The sequence below is a fragment of the Brachyhypopomus gauderio genome, chromosome 17, assembly GCF_052324685.1.
Source record: "Brachyhypopomus gauderio isolate BG-103 chromosome 17, BGAUD_0.2, whole genome shotgun sequence".
Lineage (NCBI taxonomy): Eukaryota > Metazoa > Chordata > Actinopteri > Gymnotiformes > Hypopomidae > Brachyhypopomus > Brachyhypopomus gauderio.
The window spans coordinates 11,505,460-11,526,843 of record NC_135227.1 but is presented as its reverse complement, the minus strand read 5'-3'; the positions used below and the strand labels follow the sequence as shown (position 1 = coordinate 11,526,843).

Here is a 21,384-nt window from a genome sequence, read left to right as displayed (position 1 = left end):
CACACACACACACACATACATACCAATATATATATATTAGAGAGAAAGAGAGAGAGAGAGAGATATATATATCAAAGTGGATCACTGTCCAAGTGTTCTGGTTCACCGTGATTTTAATGCCTTTACATTTTTAACCACAGTAAACTTCAAAGTTCCTTCCTGGAATTATTTTCTTCATATATATTTATTTATTTATTTTTACTGCAGGTAAAGTACTTGACATCTAATTTTGGTGTTCAATTTTGGAATTTTGGAAGGATCCAATTGCTGTATCCCATCAAGGCAGATACATTTACTGGTGCAGGACCTTGTACCTCTCCCCCTTTTTTTTCTTCTGAAGTTCTTATTTGGGCTTCTGTGAACTTGATACTCCGCCCAGACCCCTTAGCTGGAGTCTTATTTAAGGGGAGTGCTCTCCCGATCTCTTCGTCCCAGTGGAAGCATCAGTCTTGCGACACAGCTTGGTGAGTATGTCATTGTGGGTACCTATGGAAAATTGAGAGAGCGTGTATTCAGAGTGTGTCAAATAATATTAGTTGGGCATTAAATGTGTATTTTGATGATATTTCTAAAGAAAGTAGATTTTTACCTTCAGTATGAAGAAAATGTTGTGCATTTAAAATTGAATTAGTAACAGCCTGCAAATAATGCACCTGACATTATTTCGTCCAATTTAGAAAAAGAAATAATAACTTTTAGTGTGATGTTGAGAAACACAACTTAGGGATAAAATCACCAGCACCTCAGGACTGATGCTTACTGACTTGATTTTACTTGATGCTTATAAATTTTAAAACTGAATGTGCTGTACTGCCATTACACACTTCGCTACTGTAAAATATCTCATGAACAGAGCCATTACGAATTACAGGGCACGAAGTCAAAATACAAACTGAGGTGTTACAATGTGATGACAGCTGCAGCTCCAGATGGGCCTGGACAGGCTCCGACCTTAGACAGGGTGCCATGAGGAAGAAGCCACATGGGCTTCACACAGCGGGAGGCTTAAAATAGACACCCGGGCTCCTCCGTGGCCCCTTTTTTGGCTCTACACTGACATGCTCATAATCTCTTCAACCACTTTGGCAAGAGAGATACAGTTTCAGTAACCTTTCAGAACGAGCTGGGCTGAAAAGACATTAAGGAGTAGCATAAGCCATCCAGAGTCAAATTATTTTTACTTATACTTAAAGCTAAGGCTTAAAGCTAAGGCATTTTATTCTCCACCCGTATTTTTTTATTTTTGACAATTCAATATATCTGTAGCGTATCATCAAAGACCAAAGCGGAGTTATTCTTGTGATTCGATATACAGCATCAATCAGCGGATCTTTTGCGTTAACCGTCTCGCACAATAGCCTATCGCGCATAAATCCAGTACGACTGCCACTAGATAACCGGTCAACCATGCCGTCTCTTCCATCAGACCATCCCAGGAAGCAATCATGTGTGACGACGAGGAGACTACCGCCCTTGTGTGCGACAATGGCTCCGGCTTGGTCAAGGCTGGGTTCGCCGGAGACGACGCTCCCCGTGCTGTCTTCCCTTCCATCGTTGGAAGGCCCCGCCACCAGGTGCGCTCACGTCCCTACAATCATTCTACCGCACCTTCTCATATATGCGTGTTCTCGTGTGTCCGTTCAGTTATTTGGTGGAATATTTACGCCATAATTTCTTCAACCTGTATGTATGTTTCATGTGTTAACGTTAGCTTTGGCTCTATTTATTTTGGTTAACTTCAGTTCTTCTCCCACAGGGTGTGATGGTGGGTATGGGTCAGAAGGACAGCTACGTTGGTGACGAGGCCCAGAGCAAGAGGGGTATCCTCACTCTGAAGTACCCAATCGAGCACGGCATCATCACTAACTGGGACGACATGGAGAAGGTAAGTCATGTCTTCCATAAAAATGCTACTGGTAAACGTTCATGTAAACCAAGTAGTTTCGATAATGAGGGATTCAAGATATTTAAATGAGCACGTGATCTGTAATTGTAGGACGTGCGGAGAGAGTGTAATGAATAAAATCACATATATTTTTCTCACATATATAATTTGTTCTCATCATTGGGTCCCTGATGGGCCTGTTTCTTTATTCCTGTCAGATCTGGCACCACACCTTCTACAACGAGCTCCGTGTAGCCCCCGAGGAGCACCCCACCCTGCTCACCGAGGCCCCCCTCAATCCCAAGGCCAACAGGGAGAAGATGACTCAGGTGCTCTTTCACAAGAGTTTCACTCTGTTAAACTTTGTCCAGAGGGGAGCTTTGTCAGCTTTGTGGCATCCCAGATCAGTGGCGCTAACATTAACACAAGTCTAATATCCATGTGTAGATCATGTTCGAGACCTTCAACGTGCCTGCCATGTATGTGGCCATCCAGGCTGTGCTGTCCCTGTATGCCTCTGGCCGTACCACTGGTCAGTATTGGCAGCAATGCATCTTCACTCCAAATTTACGTACAAATGTATATATGCAGTTTAATTTTGATCTATTTTAGATTTTGTTAAACTAATTTCATGCGTTTAATGCAGCCGGACTGTGTGGTTATAATTCACTGAGAAAATCTTATGTTGTCATTGCACTGATATTTTTCACTCTGTTATACATAGAAGATTTGTCATACAGTGTGATTTACTTGACACACAAGACAAATGCATTGTGGGAGATTAGCAGTAATCCTGAAGTGAAAGCTCCATCTGTGGCCGTGATGTCATTTACCATGGCACTATTCATTCACGACGCCATACTCTCTGCGGCCTTTAGATGGCAGTAGCCGTGTCTGACTGGAGGCTTCCTTCTACAGGTATTGTGCTGGACTCTGGTGATGGTGTGACCCACAACGTCCCCATCTATGAGGGTTATGCTCTGCCCCACGCCATCATGCGTCTGGATCTGGCTGGTCGTGACCTGACTGACTACTTGATGAAGATCCTGACTGAGCGTGGCTACTCTTTTGTCACAACTGGTAAGGTGTAATACTAAAACAAATAGTTTTACACGTTTTAGACTTAGCACACTCCCATGGGCAAAGTACCATAGCCATACAGGTCTGGAACTGGTACAGGTCTATTACTGATACAGGTGTGCTGTACAGGTCTATTACTGATACAGGTGTGCTGTACAGGTCTATTACTGATACAGGTGTACTGTGAGTTGTACAGGTGTGGAACTGGTATTCTTTGATAGAGCGATAATGTTACGCATGTGGCAGGTCTAGATGACTGGGTTATGTAACACCATAATCCAATTGACACAGAAATGTATAGACCAAACTTTATCAAGATTTTGTAGTCAGGTTTGCACATTTGTAACATTTGCACATTGTAAACTTTCTCTGAATTTTGCTCCTCCCAGCCGAGCGTGAGATTGTGCGTGACATCAAGGAGAAGCTTTGCTATGTGGCTCTGGACTTTGAGAACGAGATGGCCACCGCCGCCTCCTCCTCCTCCCTGGAGAAGAGCTACGAGCTTCCCGACGGTCAGGTCATCACCATCGGTAACGAGCGTTTCCGTTGCCCAGAGACTCTCTTCCAGCCTTCCTTCATTGGTGAGTTACCCTTCTTCAAAAACAAGCAAATAGTGAACAATAGCATGCAGGAAAGTCAGAACATAGTAATGATGCGTTGGTCTTTCACCACTGTGAAACAACATAACTCTTAAGAATAAAATAGGCAGTTACAGGATGCACATTGTCTCAAATAATCCATCACTTCAGTTCATGTGTTCTATGTGATCCTATACTGTACATAGGTTGGGGTCTTATGCTCTCTTGATAACTGAACTCCTCAGGTATGGAGTCTGCTGGTATCCATGAGACCGCATACAACAGCATCATGAAGTGTGACATTGACATCCGCAAGGATCTGTATGCCAACAACGTCCTGTCTGGTGGTACCACCATGTATCCTGGTATTGCTGACCGTATGCAGAAGGAGATCACCGCTCTGGCCCCCAGCACCATGAAGATCAAGGTGAGAAGCTGAATGCTCAATATGTTGTCCACTTGTGCTAATGTTGCTTAGAATAAATGAAAGCTACTAGTAACCAGTCAGCAGTTTGCAAAAGCTGTGAAAACGTTTTATTACATAATTGCTGTTTCACTATTTCTGGGTGAGATTCAGAATATTTTTTATTTCACATGCTTAATCAGATTAATATGGAAAAGGAAGAAAGAACAGATAATACTTGAGTAGGGAAAGTTTGCCTTTAACAGAAAAAAAATCTTTAGGAAATGGTTCACCCACAAGTCAAAGTAAAATTGCTTTTGTTTAGTTATTTTAATGACATTTCAGATAGGAAATATAGCTCTTGATGATCCAGACATCTAGACGTGTTTTACAGTGTCAGAGACTAACAGAGCCCTTCTCTTACTCCAGATCATTGCTCCTCCTGAGCGTAAGTACTCCGTCTGGATCGGTGGCTCCATCCTGGCCTCCCTGTCCACCTTCCAGCAGATGTGGATCACCAAGCAGGAATACGACGAGGCAGGCCCTTCCATTGTTCACAGGAAATGCTTCTAAGCCAGCCAACTCTCCCTTCCACCATACATTTGTACTGTGTCTGTTACTGTATATACATGTGTTGTAATAAAAGTGGATCATTATAACAACAGGTGTCATATTTTTCCTTTTTGGTTAAGCAACTAATATTCTGTTCAACATTATACGTAAACTGTGGTCACAAAACAACACTAAGCTTATTAGGAGTCGGTGAGGAGAGGTTTAAGTGTTTAGTAAGCTTCCTGGTAACACACAACTGTACAAAGTTTCTGGGAGATAAAATGCTGCTCTATAGCGCCACCATCAGACCACTGTGATGACTACATCTTTCTGCCAAGTTTGGTGTTTGTAGGCCTTACGGTCTAAAATGCTGCACTATATGGATATGCGTTTTATGCAGAGAAAAATAAAAGAAGAAACATTCTAAAATACAAACACATAGCACAGAAAGCAATACTATTGTGAGTTGCCTTTGTATACAAACGGACCTTATAAATAAGCATCAATAAAAGCGGCTTCCAGTGGTTTGTCGTGGATGAACCACGTGACTGTCAGAGAGCCTATCAGAGAGCGCGGCGCAGACGGCACGAGATTTGAACGGTCGGAAGCCCGTCGAGCCGTTCGTGGTCACCGCTGCCGTTGGGCAGGAAGTGGATTAGAGTCGGTGTTTGAAAACTCAGGATAGGCGACTAACTGACGCGTTAGGGGAAAGACAACGGAAATGTTTGATAGCTGTATAGCTACCTAGAGCTAAAGGTTATTTTTTAAATTAACTTGCTACCTTTCCGTGCAGTTGTGCCTGCAGGAATGTTATATTCGTCAAAATGTCGAGCAGTTAGGACAGCGTTCAAAACTAGCGAGGTGAATGTGGCTAACTAGTTAGCTAAGAGAACCGCCTCAGCTGTGGTAGCGTCGACGTTAACCGGCCCGCTCGCTCGCTGTGTAACTGCCCGTTTAAATATACTGTACACGGTGGTTGTGTTAAATATACCGGCTGGGTGGTCGTGTCGTTTTGGTTAGTCCTGATAGCGGGACGGTGGGCGAGCGGTTGGCCGTCTGGGCTACTTTGAAGGGATGAAGACCGTGGAAAGGAACGTCGTGCGGCTCGCAGTAGTCCAGCATCTCCGCGCCGCCTACGGGATAAAAACGAAGAACTGGAACAAATGCAAAACCAACAGCATCAAGGCGGCCGCTTGCAATTCGGTAAGTACAAGTTTTGGCTTGTTTTTGAAGACCGTGAAGCTGGCTGGGGTGATGTTTCTGCGTTGAGGCTTGAAAGGTTTCAGAAACGAGTGATTATTGTGTTGTACATGGTCCACTGTTTCCACTCACACCCTTTTATTAAAGTGAATTTGTTTACTGGTCGAGTTCCTGAAACTAAAGCCACTGTCACACGATGTGGAAGAGTTGCAACATGTCCTGTTTGGTCGTGTGATGATCTTGGCTAACTTGACATACTTACTGCTCGGAAAATGCACATTATGCACAATCATGCTCAAGCTTATGACTGCATCTTGAGACCGACACGGACCAAGTATAACTAACAAGTATAGTGTTAGGATTAATTGTATATGCGATTTGCTTTACGCATATCCATATAACTTGTATGCAAGGCTGTATTTACTTATTCTTTCTTTATGCTTTGTTATGTATATTGAAATGTAGAATGTGTTAGTACTTGTATACTTCTTAGTTGTCTGCTTTTGCTTGATGTAACACGCGAGTGTCCAAGGTTTCAACTAACTAGTTGCATTTTCCCTGTTGGCAGTAACCCAGATGGCTGTCTGGTCACTTGTGGGGAGTTTAGCTAAATGTTGTTGCTTTCCAAAGGAACAGTGCATAGTACACGTGTGTTTTAATACCTTTAGAATACCTGTTAAGATTTCTAACAAGCTTGTGCCCTGTGGCTGTAGAACGTTTTCACTAACATTCCCAGTGTTAACATTTTTTTCTCCTGTGTAGGCTTGTCCTAAAAAGTATGTGAAGCATTGCAGGTGCTTCAGGCAAGGTGAACGCTATTGCGTGTATTGGAACTTGGTAAACATTAAAAGCATAACTAAAAATATCATACTTAATGTTTTAGGTGAAGGTTTTTGGGATAGCCTTGGAAAGTCTACCACATTGTTATGTGCTAGACTATGGAGACATACCCTGGTAAGATGCATCTGTCTCTGCTCTGATTGGTGTGTGTGTGTGTGTGTGTGTGTGTGTGTGTGTGTGTGTGTTGTGTGTGTGTGTGTGTGTGTGTGTGTGTGTGTGTGTGTGTGTGTGTGTGTGTGTGTGTGTGTGTGTCATTTTACCATTATTTAGCATTAATAACGTTCTTTGAACAAATTATTTTACAATTTGAAATATTTATTTGCAGCCTTGCGATCTTCAATTGGCTTTTGTCAGTAAAAACAGGTTTTAAAACAGTGTGAAATCTAATTGATTTTATTTAGTTAAAGAGTAAAGTACACAAAATTAGATGGAATAGACAGAGAGACTGGGGCTTACATCTCCCAACTATTTCAGCTTCGTTGCGGATGCCTGTACATGTCTTATGGGCCATCTGGACACAGAGGGCCTGTTCAGAAAATCAGGCTCCATTGTTCGGATGAAGGAGCTCAGGGTGAGTGATGTCCCCTTTTGGCCTCTCCTAACCTTTCGCGGTGAGATCCCTTGTTAAACAGCAGCTGTATTGTTTTGCTCTTGTAGGCAAAGTTGGAGCAGGCCGTGGAGTGTCTGCCTACTGCCCTCCCGCTGGATGTTGCCGGCCTCCTCAAGCTGTTCTTTCGTGAACTGCCTGAGCCAGTCCTGACCACAGAATTGCACAGCAGCTTTCTGAAGGCCCAGGAGCTGCCCACAGTGGAGGAGAAGACCTCGGCCACCCTCCTGCTCTCCTGCGTCCTGCCTCATGAGAATGTGAACGTGCTTCGCTTTTTTCTTGGCTTCCTGAGGAGAGTCTCCCTGAGGTGAAAGAGTTTGTTGGTTGTGGTCCGTTGTGCTATTTATAGGGTCCGTAAAGATGTTTTGGAACATTTGCAGTTGACGTGAACGACCCAATGCCTAACTGAGCAGTAAGAGGTTCTACTAGGGTATTTTTAGCCAGGCTTATCCATACTTTACCAGAATTTTACATATATAGAGAAAACTACCTTGCTAATTAGAAACAGTCACCCAGACCTTTCTTAGAACATTTACTTTAGTGATCATTATGAACATGCAGCTGAGGTGTTGTTAAAATAAACCACTTAAGTCAGGTTTAATGATTGACGACTGGGGTTGGTTTATTCTTACAAGTGCCGCCTTGCCTTGAATTGGGGATTTAAAAAATTGCCTTTAATCAATTCATTGTTTTTAGTTCTGTGTGATTAATGTAATCTTTAATCATCTGCAGTTTACATGGACAGATCTGTTTATACATTTTGGATACTTTCTATATTTAGTTTCTTGCAGTAAAAGCAGAGGAAAAATAGTTACCCTTTATTTTACCTTACCATGATTATCCTTGGCCAGAACTTATCTGTTGTACTTGCTCATTGCTGATAGGTCATTTTCAGCGTCTGTGAAACTTGTCTTTCTGTTCCAGATGTGCTGAAAACAAGATGGACAGCAGTAATCTGTCTGTAATCTTCGCTCCAACCCTCTTCCATGGTGGTGAAGGCACAGAGAAGATGAACGCTACCACTGAGAAGAGACTAAAGCTGGAGGCTGCTGTTGTGCAGTGCCTCATTGATAATGCTCAGGACTTGGGTATGACTCTACATATTAAGATCAATAGGCTAAACCATATTATAAGCAAAAAAAAAACAATTCTTCTTAAATCCAAATATCAGAAGTGGTTTAGTGCTTTTTTAAATTTAGTTAACCGTAATATGCAAAAGGGTCATTTAGATAGTCTTGTGTGTACATGTGTATGTGTGTTGAGCCTGTGTATGTGTTTGTGTGTATGTGCACGTTTTTAGGAGCGGTGCCAGATTTCCTCCTTGCAAAAATTCCAGCCATGCTGGGTTGTGAGGCTGGAGTCTTCTCCCCTTCAGACGCCTTGGAGGAGGGGAGTGCGTCCTCAGGTGTGAAGAGAAGAAGCAGGCGCAGCCTAGGAGGTGTGTGTGTGTGTGTGTGTGTGTGTACCTGTGATCCTCCTACCTTTTAGACAAACCTACCATTTCTGTACAACACTGGTGATGTAACGAGTCTCACAATAGAACAGGCATGTTTATAAGAAATTAAAAAGCATCGGCCATCACAGACCAGCGGCTTTGTCTTACGTTCCAGATATGGTAAACGGAGCTCTGAATAAGTTTAAAAGTAGTAGAACCCCTTCAAATACACCTCAGTCTGATGGAACAGGTGGGTATGTTCCCAGGTTAGGCTTGCCTGCACAATCACTGAATGCATGCAAGTTACGTACTGTAGAGATAATAAAGCTTTTCTGCTTGCCGTAAGGTCTTATGTAAGGGGGGAGGGGGCGGGGGACAGTACAAATATAGGTAATTATTATTTTTTATGCACATTGCTTGCTTTTTTGCAGAATGCACAGTGCCTTGCCTTGTTCTTGCTTGGGGAATATGGTGGAGAGATTGCACGCTGTTTTTCATTGTACAGTGGCTGGGAGGCCTTGCATTTCCCTCCCATTCTCAACCTTGCTTAGATGGAGGCTGCTTTCAATGATTAGACAGAAGGCAGCTGTCCCAAATTGAATTGAATTACTATCATATTTCAGGGTCTTTCCTCCAGTGTTTAACTGCTCTTCCATGGCACACGGGGTCAGATAATGGTGCATGAATGCGGATTCTTCTGGTGAACAAAAATAAGTCTGCCATCATTAATCATTCAGATTGTTAGGAATTGTGAAGTCATTTAAATACGTTAGCAGCGATATTCTTGTGTGTTGGTCCAATCTTTGATGTTTGAGAGAATGTAGTGTTTCCCCATGCTTCATACATCTATTTTTTTATTTTTTGCATCGTGTGCCATGGCCGAAACAGTTGAGAAACACTGAGCTGCTACATAGTGGCCTATACAAACATGCTGCTGCAATTTAAGCTAAATGTTATGGTAGTGTAAGTTGAGATGTAAAGCTAACCTTCTTGCTAATTGTCATTTCTTTTAGTCCTTTCACTTGGCACGCCTGTTATCATGACGCCCAAGCGCAAACTGCCCACAGAGTCTGCACAAAGCTATGGGTTCTCCAACAAGAAGCGCAGGTCTATCAAGAAGAACCTTGGTCTGGATCTCCTCCCCAGTACCTTGTTTGGAGGAACATCCACACCTGAATCAGGTATTGGTTTATACATTATATTCATATATTTGAACAGAGGATCTCAGGATATGCATGACCTATTATTTGTTTATATCTTTAAATTTGACTTTATGCGTAAATGCTGAAAGATAATGACATCTAGAATTGGAAATAATTCAGTATTCACTTCTGTAGTGTGCAGTATTGGACAAGGCCTCATCATGTGTAATGTTGTAGTGCACAGTGTGGCTGGGTCCCTCGACTCCTCCCAGCACGCCACACCATCTGTGGGGAGAAGCAGCAGACTCACTGCCAGCTCAGCACGGAGGAAGAGCAGGAGACTCCTCCACAGGAACATCGGCAGGTACGACACCAGGACAGTGTTGCAATGTAACACTGGTTTTAATTCCCCTTCCAGATAGTTCTGCTGGTGTCCATGTGGATAAATCTTTCACCAACTTATAGAATTGAGCAAATTTAAATCTTATTGGTTATTAAAATCGTACCCATGATGCAAATAGTGCAGTCTAATGAGTTGTTATATATGAATAAGTTATTCATGTATTATAGACATATAGATCTTTTTTATTTGTGAATTTGTGCCCTGGTGTCTCAAGTGGGTTACTAAGCTGAGCCAAACAGGAGTCCATCCGTGGCTCAGCAAGAGTCTCCTGTTTGAGAGAATGACATTAAGGCTGATGTGAAGCCCTGATAAGAGGCCTGTGTGTGACCCTCAGTGAGACAGGGATGTGTGATGGACATGGGGCAGTGTGAACAGCTAAAGTGAGCCCAGACTAGCAATGGCACCAGTTATATTGGATTCCCTTCTGTGTTTTTCATAACCATTAAAAATTTATCAAAAAAACATTTAATGAGCATTTACTTTGGGTTATGTGCCTCGGTCATGTGTGGTGGTGTTGTGTTCTGGGCATGGGAAAACTGAAATTTGACAATCTGAAATGCTTGATTGCCTTCACCATACATTGCCTTTTGTATAATTTGTATGATGGATGGTTTCAGGGTTGAATCAGGGAAGGCTGGCTGCTTTTCTCCAAGAGTGACAAAAAAAGAGGCAACGAGAAAGTCTCTCCGTCTGCGTTTCAGCCTCGGGAAGATGAACCGTGATTGTGTAAGTCCACCTTCACAGTGTGCCTCCTCGAGAAACCACACAGTTCAACTTGAATCAACCACTTAACCCCCCTTGTTTTTCAACAAGTACTCTATAAATTTGCATGTTTATAAGAGTGGTGCTTGTACCATTTTTGCATGATGGCCTTTGGTTTGTTGGATGTAAATTTCCATCAATTCAAATATCATATATAAAGATGTTGGTACAAGGCCATAATGATTGAAATTTTTATTATTTCAGTTCATGTATGTTTTGGTTATATATGGTTATGGGTGTTGATGTACCATAAATTGTTGCCTTTTCTGGCAACAATAAAATGCCTGTAAATTCTAACCGTGAATCACCAACTAGAATAGAAATAAGCTCTTAACAGCTTGACTTGCTTACACTACATTGTTGAAACGTATGGGTAGCTCGAGGGTCTGTACCGTCATACACCCAGAATCTCAACTGTAGTAAAAGTAAGTAGGTACTAATCAGGCGCAAGTGCCCAGTCCCAGGCTGGAGAGCTTACAAAGCCACCCTTCACTTCCTCCGGCCACTGCAGCATTCCATGCTGCTGAGATACAATTTGGTGCTTCTAAGTGAAAGCCTTCATGATCTTGTACAGAATTTGTCCATCCCATAGTAGAAACTGCCTAAGAGAACAGATGTAGTCATCTTCAATCTAGGCAAGATAATTGGCAAAACAAAACTTTTAACTGGGCAAAGTACAGTTACCCTGCAAAATGGTTTGCTTAACCCATGATTTTAATGTCCTGCATGGACGTGAAAGTGTTGGGAAGGACAGATTTTGGGTCAGGTCTCTTCCTGCTATCTGTAAGATCTGTGAAAAAATTTTGAGTTGCAATAATGAATACTAATGTCAATGTTAAAAATGCCTGTCATGTTACTGTCTTTTTTTCCTCAGTGTTAATAATCTCAATCACTCTGCTTAACTTTGCACATCATGTAAGAGAAAAGATGTTACTTATATTTATCTAGTCTATACTATGTGACAACTAAAACTCTTTAATAAAATATTTTAAGAAAGAAAAGCATTTAATGTATAACATGTAATTTTTTACTTTTTTCATATGTATGGTAGTATGGATGGGGATTCTCTTGAATTTTTGTCTGATATGGGTTATTTTCTCTAAAATAAGTGTGTGTGTGTGTGTGTGTGTGTGTGTGTGTGTGTGTGTGTGTGTGTGTGTGTGTGTGTGTGTATTATATTATATGCATTGTCCAACCTGTTTGTTACTGTATTTACTCTTTGTATTTGAATGTTTAAAAAATCTCACTACTTGTAATGACGACAACACAGGTCTAGCATACAATCAAGAATAAAAAAGGGTACCTTTATTCCAACAGAGTGTCATTTCACATTCTCAGCCGGTGCCAAAGGCGTCAGAGGTCATTGGTTGGCGTCTGGCGACACAAGAAAGTGTTACCAGTTTTCACTTCCAAGACAATGTATTTAATCCAGCTGTTTTGACAAACACCAGCAATTCAAAAGGTCAGTGTTTCCTTGTTTACATTCTGTTATATTGAAAAAACACATTATATCATTAAGCAAAGCCTATTTTGAGTAGCTAGTTGTTCTAGAGGTGCTTTTGCTATGTTTCAGTGTTTTTTGCTCTGGTCTACAGTGATTGAAATGTAAGCCTAGTCATTGTGTATGAAAGTGTTTCTCTGTTATTGCTAAATTGCATGACAGGATCCAAGTACATCAGCAAGTCTGAAGACAACCTGCTGACCCCATGCAAGACAAATGAACCTTGGAGCGGGGAAACTCCAGATGGCAGACGCTTTCTTGATACTCCCGCAAATGTGTACCTCAAGACCAGCTACCGCTCAGAACCTTCCATTGTTGTGAGCAAGCCCCTTGCAGTCATCCCAAAGGGCCTTTGCTGTGCTACCAGTGCAGAGAGCTTGGCTAGTTCGGACTCATTTGGTGAAAAACACCCTCATCTTAAAATGAGAGGAGTTCATGACGAACCTGGCAATGTCTTTCTCGATCCAGACCAAGGCCGCCGAGAAGGAGCCAAAGAGAGAAAAGGATCTGCTTGTGTGAATGTTATCTCTGAGTCTTATAAGTCATCTGTGGCATCAGAAAGCTTAAGTGAGCTAAAAGAAATGTCTTCGGTACATGTTCCACAGAAAAACCTGGTAGATGATTGCAGTGTCACCTTTGAACAATCTCAGCTTGGTTCCTTGTCTCCGCTTCACATAGACAGTGCTGTGTTTGAGCATGACGCTGAAGACAACGTAGTCTTCTCAAAGAACATGCAAGAAAGCTCACTAGTTGCTGAAAATGGTAGGAATTCCTTGTTAATGGACAGTTCAGCAGGTCCTGCAGACGGCAGCAGGCTGGTAGATGCCCTAGACATCCAAAGTCCTATGGCCTTCAAGGTCAAGAGTGCCATCACTGTTCAGTCTACGCCACTCTCGGCAAGAGGGCAAACAGAGGAGCCTGCCCTGTCCCAGCACGAGGAGATCATGGGGCCGTGGCAGTTGAACAAGCTTTCAGAACACTGGGATCAGTGTGGTGAGCCTACACACAATGAGCAAGAGTGTGTTGGGGGTTCCACTGAGCCCGGACGGTTGAGAGTGGCTGACCACGTGAAGCGATTCAACAGGCTCGTGCTCACCTCGCCCAAAGCCAAAGTGGCTCGATCTCCTGTAAAGTTCCAGCGGACACCCGTGCGGCAGTCGGTCAGGAGGATCAACTCCCTGCTAGGGCAGAGGAAAGAGACCCGGTCTGGATGGTGTGCTGCTAGCCAGCATACTGTCATGAAATCAGTGAGTCTAGAAAGTGGCCTGTCCATTGGTACGCCACAGCCTCCCAAAGCCACAGAAGTCTCCTGCCAGCCTCTGGGCGATGAGGGTGTCTTCCTAAAACCAAAGCTACCAGTACCTCCCAAAAAGAAAGGCACTTGCTATGGAATTAGGCATTGTGCTCTGGAAGATGTAACCAATACAATGGCACCCAAGGTGAAGGGCAGCGTCATGTCTGAAGTTCAGACGTCTGTCCCGCTTCAGCCAGCTGAGAAGGTTATGAGTCACTACAGGGGTTCACCCAGGAACCCTTTGACTCAGGGGAAGCTGCTCTCAGCTATGAAACCTCTAGACCTTTAGACTGTCATACACTTGAAACGTCTGTTTCATCAGATCAACAGCTTAATTCTGGTGATTCTTGTTGCATCTCATTTTATTCAGGAGTCTTAATTTATTTTACAACACCGCAAGTTTGAGATTCTTTGGTTGTTTTAGGGTAATGTTTTCCTTTATTTTCATTTTTTGTTTATTTAACTTACTGCTACTTTTCAGCTTTGGGGTGTCATCATGGCATGACTGACCTTTCAAGACCAAAACGACATTAAACACCAGCTTTGTGCATTTGTTTGTGTATTTAAGCATTAAGCCCCTTTCAGTATGATTTTGCCTTGATCTTATTATTTTGAGCCTCTGCTGTTTAAGATGGTCAAATTGTTAAAATTGAATGAAATTTCATTGGGTATGTTTTGCTAATTTAGAGGAAACAAGGCATGATGTGAGATTAAGACCTCTTACCTAGACTTAGGTATTTGGGTTTGTGTAAAGTGGAAGGGACCAAGTCAGAAATGTGAAGGAAAGCATGCTTGAATATACATCCTATGATTTAAGTAAGCGCATGTCTGAAGTTAGGAAGTGAAAGTGTGTACCAGGGAAAATGTAGGAAATGATGATTAATCACAGATTGATGGCTGTATTTTAAGTGATGTATGAGTGATCTTGGTTGAAGGTGTTTAGATAGCAGTTTTATTCACGTTTTATTTATTTTATTTCAAGCTTAATGGTTAAAGTCTTAAGCAAAGATGTTGAAGTGGGGAAATATTGTACTTCAAAATGCAATGTAAGACTGATTCAGTATTACAGTAAAACAGCTTTCCTAAATCCTGGCAATTTGTATGGTGCATTTGTCCTTTGTTTATAGGCGTTAAATTGTCCAACCACATTTGCGCTCAGTTGAAGTTCCTGTGCACGCCACTTGGTGGAGCACTGCTTTAACAAACGACAAGGTTCTCGCTCCGCATTCGATTGCTCTCCAGAAATCGTTATTTAGGCAAATCACCCGCAGATCTGAATGTTTTTAAACTTGGTCTTCCTGATCACAAACTTTTCAGACCCTCAGCTCAAAACATTCTCCCCGTGAGAAGTTGGTATTTAAGCATGCAATATTCGTTTTGTTTTAAAAAATCTGAATCTTGGCGTGTGATGACAAACTTATACGAAGGTGAGTACTTGTGGTGAATGGACTATGTGCACATGCATGTTGGGTTTATGTACGTTGAGCTTAATTTCTACATCAACGAGACGTGACCGCATCTCTCCGTGCGTGTGTATTACTGCGCACCCAAACGCCTCAGCTGTGCGGAGGTTCCGTATATGGGGCGTGATGTGCAGTAACGGTCTTGGGTGCCGAGGACTAGTAGACTGGCACTGGTGATGGGACTACATTCGGATTAAACAAGGCCCACCTGGACTTGGTAGTTCTGGCCAAGACGCTCAACTACAGGAAATAATTTAACGCATGCTTACCACATCTGGCCATGTACGTTACAGCGTTGTAGAGGATTTCGTTCCCATTACGGGAATTTGGCTCCGATCAATCTGATGAATTGGAAGGAGACAATTAGTCTATGGTCCTTGGTGGAATTGATTTATTTGCTAGTTCTGATTCTCTTGTACTCTGTTTATGTGATCAGCATAGGCTGGCACTCCCTACAGGCTACAACATGTGGCAAATAAGCAAAAGCCAAATTGTGAGCTCTGGTTAATAAATGTTTGTACACTCGATATAACCAAATACTTTGAAGAAATGGCCTATTTATCGGTTACTGTGAAGTCATTAAAGCATGTCTGGCAAGCGTCTATTCTAATTATTAAGCATTATATCTGAAGAATAAAATGATTTTGCTGTAAAGGTTTATATTCACTGTGATGCATGACGTCCAGGTTTCTCTTGAACTGGTAGAAAGGCGGTGTACCACCATTTCATTACATCGGGGAGTATGACTTTAAAAAGTAGTCATTATAATTTTCACATTCTCAATTCTCAAATTGTTTCACGGTTAGAAAATGTATGAACTGGAAATTGTGGCCTACTGCTCTCATGGACAGAGGAACAGACGTTTCATACTTTTACTCATACTTTCAGAAGTAAAGAGCGTAGTGTTAAGTTGCGCCCAGCTCGAGCGCACTGGGGTTCGGTTTCCCAGATCAATGGCGAGGAGCCCCTACATCACCCCTCCCTTCGGCCTCCCCTCGTCTCTCTCTTCCTCAAGTGGGTTCGGGGAAGTGATGAGGGGGCGGAAAGTTTTGATTTTCCTCGCATGGTGCCTAGCCAATAATGTGGAGAGAACTGTTGTGTACATCTCAGCTGGCAGATATTTAAAAAGGAGACAGTCGGGCGCTGCTGCAATTTGTATTAAAGCCCCAGCGTGTCTCTCTATGGATCCCTAACGGCTCAAGTCTCCAGTACGCACCCTCTTTTCTGTCCTGTTGACGGTGTTGTCCGTCTCTCTCGTCTCTGGATACTCCGGAAAGACCCTCGTTTGTGTGTAGTCCACAGTTTTAGGCCCTTTTCTCGTTTTTGACCGACGTAGCGTCATTTGCAGCGCTGACAGGTGAGATACAAGTTTATTGATGTTGCTCGTTTTATGTGGTCGCCAGCTCGGTGACCTTTCCTTCTCCTGTCCCCGGGCAGGTGTCCACTCACATCTGTCGCTTAACAATGTCTTGCCTATTCACTTCGGTCGCTATAATACGGTTATGAGCACGTTAATCGTGTTTCAAAGCACGTCATTTTGTTTTCATGACCGTTATGCTGGGAATGGTAGTTCTGGGTTTTATGAATTGGTTGGTTAGATGGCCTAGTCTTATGTTTTCGTGTCCGCTGAGTATTATCATCATAATAGGAATTGAGATGCGACCACATTGAGGTTCTTTAGAAGAACTAACTTAGTTAATTGCGTTAACTAAAAAGACAAATAAGAGCAGACATGTAATTGCATGTTTGTCTCCTAACAGTTAATAATTCAGAACTCTACATCAGGCTATAGTAATAAAGATAGCTTACGTGGAGAGCATTTGCTACATGCAAAAATGAATATCGGTCACCATTATGCACCCATGTTTTGCAGAATGGCAGGATATGCGCGGGTTGTCTATACCATGGTGTTCATCTTGGGGCTCCTCTCCTGCGCCACGGAGTCCAAAGGCAACCGAGGTTCCCAAGGCGCCATTCCCCATCCCGCCAAGAACAACCCGAACGAGTCCGAGCAGCAGCGTCAACGCCCGCAGTCCGGCTCCAGCTCGGGCGGGAGAAGTAACGGGTCCCCCGGTTCCGCCGAGGAGGTGCTCGAGTCCAGCCAAGAGGCGCTACACGTGACGGAGCGCCGCTACCTCAAACGCGACTGGTGCAAAACGCAGCCGCTCAAACAGACCATCCACGAGGAGGGATGCCATAGTCTCACCATCATCAACAGGTTTTGTTATGGACAGTGCAACTCGTTTTACATCCCCAGGCATGTTCGTAGAGAAGAGGGAGCCTTCCAGTCGTGTTCTTTCTGTAAACCCAAGAGATTTACTACTATGACTTACACGCTCAATTGCCCCGATCAGCAACCGCCTACTAAAAAGAAGCGCGTCCAGCGCGTCAAGCAATGTCGTTGCATTTCCATAGACTTGGACTAAGTCCGCTAATATATGTATATATATATAAATCTCGACGGACTGAATTTAAGTCTCTATGAGGTAATTCACGACCCTGCCCAAATGGTGTCAGTGAGGCACTTAGATGCACGTCCTGCAGATTTATTTGACCGAAAAAGTTATATAACCAACCGAGGTAATACATCTGAAAATTCAGACTGAACACACCACCAATGGCAGAACCGCAACAGTGAAACGTTGTTTGGGTTTGTGTAGCATCGAATGGAAAAGCTTAGTGTGCTCATAGTGCGGCTGCACTGGGGAGTGGATCTCGGTTCCGACAGCATGGATTATTGCTTCCCACGTCATTTTGTCTAACATAGGCTAAAGTTTGAGTTTTGGAGACTGCCACGAAGTGTTTCCACCATGTGGAAATGAATATCTTGTAGGACATTTATGTAAAACATTTATTTAATTTGATAGAAAGGGACGCTGTATTATAGCAGGTATATTTTATTGTCCATTTGCTGTGAATTTTGTTTTGTGGTAGGAAAGGAAGAAGATTTTATGTACACGTTGATATCGATATCCACGACTAGAAGCATCATTACCGAGATTTAGGGTTAATTTCATAACGAGCTTCGTTACTGGTCTTTTTTACCTTTCTGAAGTGGTACAAACATGTTTAGGCTACAGTGTAATTAGCGTGATTTATTCTGTTTACATTTTCGTTTTTGTTTTGATTGCTGCTTTATCCTCGGTGTAGGCATATTGAACTAATGTATTAATAAAAATAACATAAATCTGAGTCATTTTCTAGATAGTTCATCCTTTCCTGGTACACAAACGCGACTTGCTCATAATTTCCTGCAACACATATTGGGCTACGAATTGATCTAAAACACAAATAAGATGCATAGCAATTGTGGCTAATTGTAGCCTACTTCATTTTCAACTTGATACTAGTGTTTTCCAAAAGGTACTTGTTTTTCCCCAAAAATAATTTATTTCAGTGGTTTCACTGCGTCTAACATACAGTCAATATGTTCTTGAAGTTGTTTTAAAAAAGGGAATAAGTCCAAACGGCCTATTCTGAAAGGTCGCCTGCCATTCACGTGTAGTTGTTTCGTAGTAAAACAACTGTGATTTAAATGTGCTAAAGTTTGTATTGTAAAAAATATTATTAATAACAGTTTTGTGTGAATTTGTGGATTGATAAATGTGCTTATTATTGGTTTACACAAAATCCTCTGTACGTGCTTTATCTTTGCTCGAATGCTAATCCGACCATCACATAACGTTGCTTGCTCAAAGGAATTAAACTTTGAAAACCCTCTAATCTCTTCGGGACTATCAGTCATTTCAGTGACTTCGTGGTCTGCCATTTGTGGTCAAGGCTCACTTGTAGTTCCAGGGTGTTAAACAGGAAAGGTTTCGTCGCCCCAGAAATATTTGTTGTATTCATGATTCAGAATCAAATGGTCATATATGCCACATATAAAATCAAACGTGAATCGGACAATTAGAACCATTTAAGTGGAAACTGAAAGGTAGTGTCACGTTTTTATTGATGACACTCTCCCAACCCAACAACGAATTCGACATTAAAGCATAGTAGAATAAAAATAAATATATAAAAAATGAGTTTACTCAAGGAACAGTAATGGTTTAATTTAATAGTCTATTTAAAGGCAACTGAAAGGTTGACAGAGCTAATCAAAATGTACAGATAATATTCACATACACACTAGATTTCATAATATCCACAGTGTTGTAGCCAGCATCCCCAGCATCCCCCATATCCAGTCTGGATATGCATTTCTAATGCTTTTTCGTACGCAAGAAAACACAGAGGATGTAATACATGTATAAACTGTAAGGTCATTGACAGAATGATCATTTAATAAGCCATTTGAAGGCTTGAAGGTTCTAGTCGCCTAATGACAGGGAATTGACGGGAAGCAATAAATAATCAAACATATTTGTAATTATAGTAAATACGCCAATTTATCCATCTTCAGTATACGATACAGGCTTCGTTATTAATTATCTTTTCGATACATGCCACAAACAGTCTATCAAAATAAATATGCTCTGGTGTACACTTTTAAACAAACTATATGGGCCTATAGAGGTTTCAGCAGCCTCAGCAGGGACTGAAGTTTGCATAGACATCGCAGCGGAAGTGCCGATCACGCGCCATTTTGAACAAAAAAATGTAAGTCGCAAGTAGCTGCTGTGGCCGGCAGGAAAGTGCATGGGACTGCAACAAACATGAAAGTTTCCGTCTCAAAACTGAAACACCTCTCTGACTGAGCCGTACGTTTTCCCCCGTACGTCTGGCCACGTACGGTTACTGATGCATGTGAGGCCGAGATTTGATGACTTATGGGATGCCGCTGCCTTCTTCTCTGCTTACGTGAAAATATTAATACAAAATATAGGTTACTAATATGACTGCCATGCCCTGCGGAAATCTCTTGTCACTGTAATAAGTACAATATTTATAACATCTTCTACCATTTATTAAGCCGTATGATTTTGGTTACCCTCCAAATATGCCAGTACCCACCCTTACTGGTTCATTGCTTTATCAGTCTACCTTTACTTATGTGAGGTTTACTTGGTATCAACATTTGGTCTGGTTTTTTATTATTTTTTATGTTTTTTTTAAAAGGTATGCTGTGAATATGATCAGCCTGCTCACCCAAAGAGCATTTTTAGGCTCTACTGCATAAGTAGAGATGTCACTGTCCTTTGAGCACAGGTGAAGACGGCCATTCCACCTTCCTATAGCACTGCAAATTGCTCACGCCCATCATGTGACCTTACTCTCATGTCCACGAAGGACACATCATGTGACCTTACTCTCATGTCCACGAAGGACACATCATGTGACCTTACTCTCATGTCCACGAAGGACACATCTTGCCCAGGCTCTCCATTCTCTGATGACCACTGCGTTAAAGAACGATGCAGCAGGTTATGGTGAAGTCTCCCTGGGAAACGTGTGGCCTCCGCAGAGCAGACGCACCAGTCATGGAGTTCTTCCACCACTCAGACGCACCAATCATGGAGTTCTCCTGCCGCTCCATTTGGTCTTCTGTCTATTTTGTCTTCAGCTGGAGGACGCACTCGCCTCTTTCTGCTTCAGTCTCTCTTTCTGCAAAATGATATTGTTTTATAGACTATTGCTGAACACTTAGCACAAGGCTAAAGGTACTATGCCAAGTGTGTGTGTGTGTGTGTGTGTGTGTGTGTGTGTGTGAGGGGGGTTCTTGCTCTCACCAGACTGTTGGCATTGATCTTCTTTGTCTCCACTTTTTTCTCAGCAGTGATTTTTTGGACATTCAGCTGAGCTTCCTTTAATCTAAAATAGATATCGGGAGTATGTAAAGCTTTAAATGATGATCATATTTGTCAAGAAACTCACAGTTAATTGATATTTCTATTACAGTCACTTTGCAATCACGTATTTCATAGAACTGGTCTGAATGACTTGTTCCTCTGGCATGTGTAAAGCTTATAAACCTACAAACTAAGATTTAAATTCATTTAATTTTACATGATATAAAGCAAATCCTTTGTGTAAAATCATAATGTTTAAGAGTTTGGTTAGGAATGACTTCTACAGATACATTCTTGAATGATCTCAAGCATAAGTTCCTCTCCCAGTAATTTTAAGGATTTGATTTATGGTGAGTAAAGTTAATGAGACTTGAGTTTTGGAAGCATTCAAATAGAATGTATAATGAAGTGGACTGTAGATACATAAAGTTTGCTGGGTTTTACACAGGATGAAGATGTTTACACAAAAAACACTAAAATCAGTGCTGAGACAAGAGCATCAAATAT

General features: G+C 42.1%; 4 protein-coding genes and 1 long non-coding RNA gene across 9 annotated transcripts in view; 3 read left to right on the top strand and 2 right to left on the bottom strand.

Annotated features, from left to right (window-relative positions):
- The first annotated feature begins 306 nt into the window (after positions 1-306).
- Positions 307-4,608, top strand: actc1b (actin alpha cardiac muscle 1b). The gene is made up of 9 exons (XM_076977883.1): positions 307-464; positions 1,427-1,574; positions 1,757-1,885; positions 2,104-2,214; positions 2,333-2,417; positions 2,804-2,965; positions 3,355-3,546; positions 3,789-3,970; positions 4,376-4,608. The coding sequence occupies exons 2-9, from the start codon at positions 1,446-1,448 to the stop codon at positions 4,517-4,519; spliced, it is 1,134 nt and encodes a 377-aa protein (XP_076833998.1). The 5' UTR covers positions 307-464; positions 1,427-1,445; the 3' UTR covers positions 4,520-4,608.
- Positions 3,355-17,185, bottom strand: LOC143480300 (uncharacterized). The gene is made up of 3 exons (XR_013121814.1): positions 17,049-17,185; positions 12,191-12,261; positions 3,355-11,677 (listed from the first exon to the last, which is right to left on the bottom strand). It is a non-coding gene; the product is annotated as an uncharacterized LOC143480300 (long non-coding RNA).
- Positions 5,570-14,774, top strand: arhgap11a (Rho GTPase activating protein 11A). 4 transcript variants are annotated; one of them, XM_076977880.1, is made up of 12 exons: positions 5,570-5,701; positions 6,582-6,652; positions 7,013-7,109; positions 7,196-7,452; positions 8,070-8,233; positions 8,446-8,583; positions 8,756-8,830; positions 9,594-9,761; positions 9,960-10,086; positions 10,743-10,851; positions 12,226-12,349; positions 12,551-14,774. In XM_076977880.1, the coding sequence occupies exons 1-12, from the start codon at positions 5,573-5,575 to the stop codon at positions 13,969-13,971; spliced, it is 2,880 nt and encodes a 959-aa protein (XP_076833995.1). In that variant the 5' UTR covers positions 5,570-5,572; the 3' UTR covers positions 13,972-14,774. The 4 variants fall into 4 exon arrangements, with proteins under 4 accessions (XP_076833995.1, XP_076833994.1, XP_076833996.1 ...); XM_076977879.1 differs by having other exon boundaries at positions 12,205-12,349; XM_076977882.1 differs by lacking the exon at positions 5,570-5,701 and adding an exon at positions 5,988-6,045 and having other exon boundaries at positions 12,205-12,349.
- Positions 16,177-18,337, top strand: grem1b (gremlin 1b). The gene is made up of 2 exons (XM_076977884.1): positions 16,177-16,502; positions 17,019-18,337. The coding sequence occupies exon 2, from the start codon at positions 17,020-17,022 to the stop codon at positions 17,569-17,571; it is 552 nt and encodes a 183-aa protein (XP_076833999.1). The 5' UTR covers positions 16,177-16,502; position 17,019; the 3' UTR covers positions 17,572-18,337.
- An 847-nt stretch (positions 18,338-19,184) lies between these two features.
- The window catches only part of LOC143480295 (formin), a 58,160-nt gene continuing 55,960 nt past the window's right edge, over positions 19,185-21,384 (bottom strand). For both annotated transcript variants that reach the window (XM_076977878.1, XM_076977877.1), the window contains 2 exons: positions 20,818-20,899; positions 19,185-20,692 (listed from right to left, as the gene is read on the bottom strand). In XM_076977878.1, coding sequence (XP_076833993.1) covers positions 20,648-20,692; positions 20,818-20,899 — 127 coding nt within the window. In that variant the 3' untranslated portion in view covers positions 19,185-20,647. The remainder of the gene's footprint in view (positions 20,693-20,817; positions 20,900-21,384) is intronic.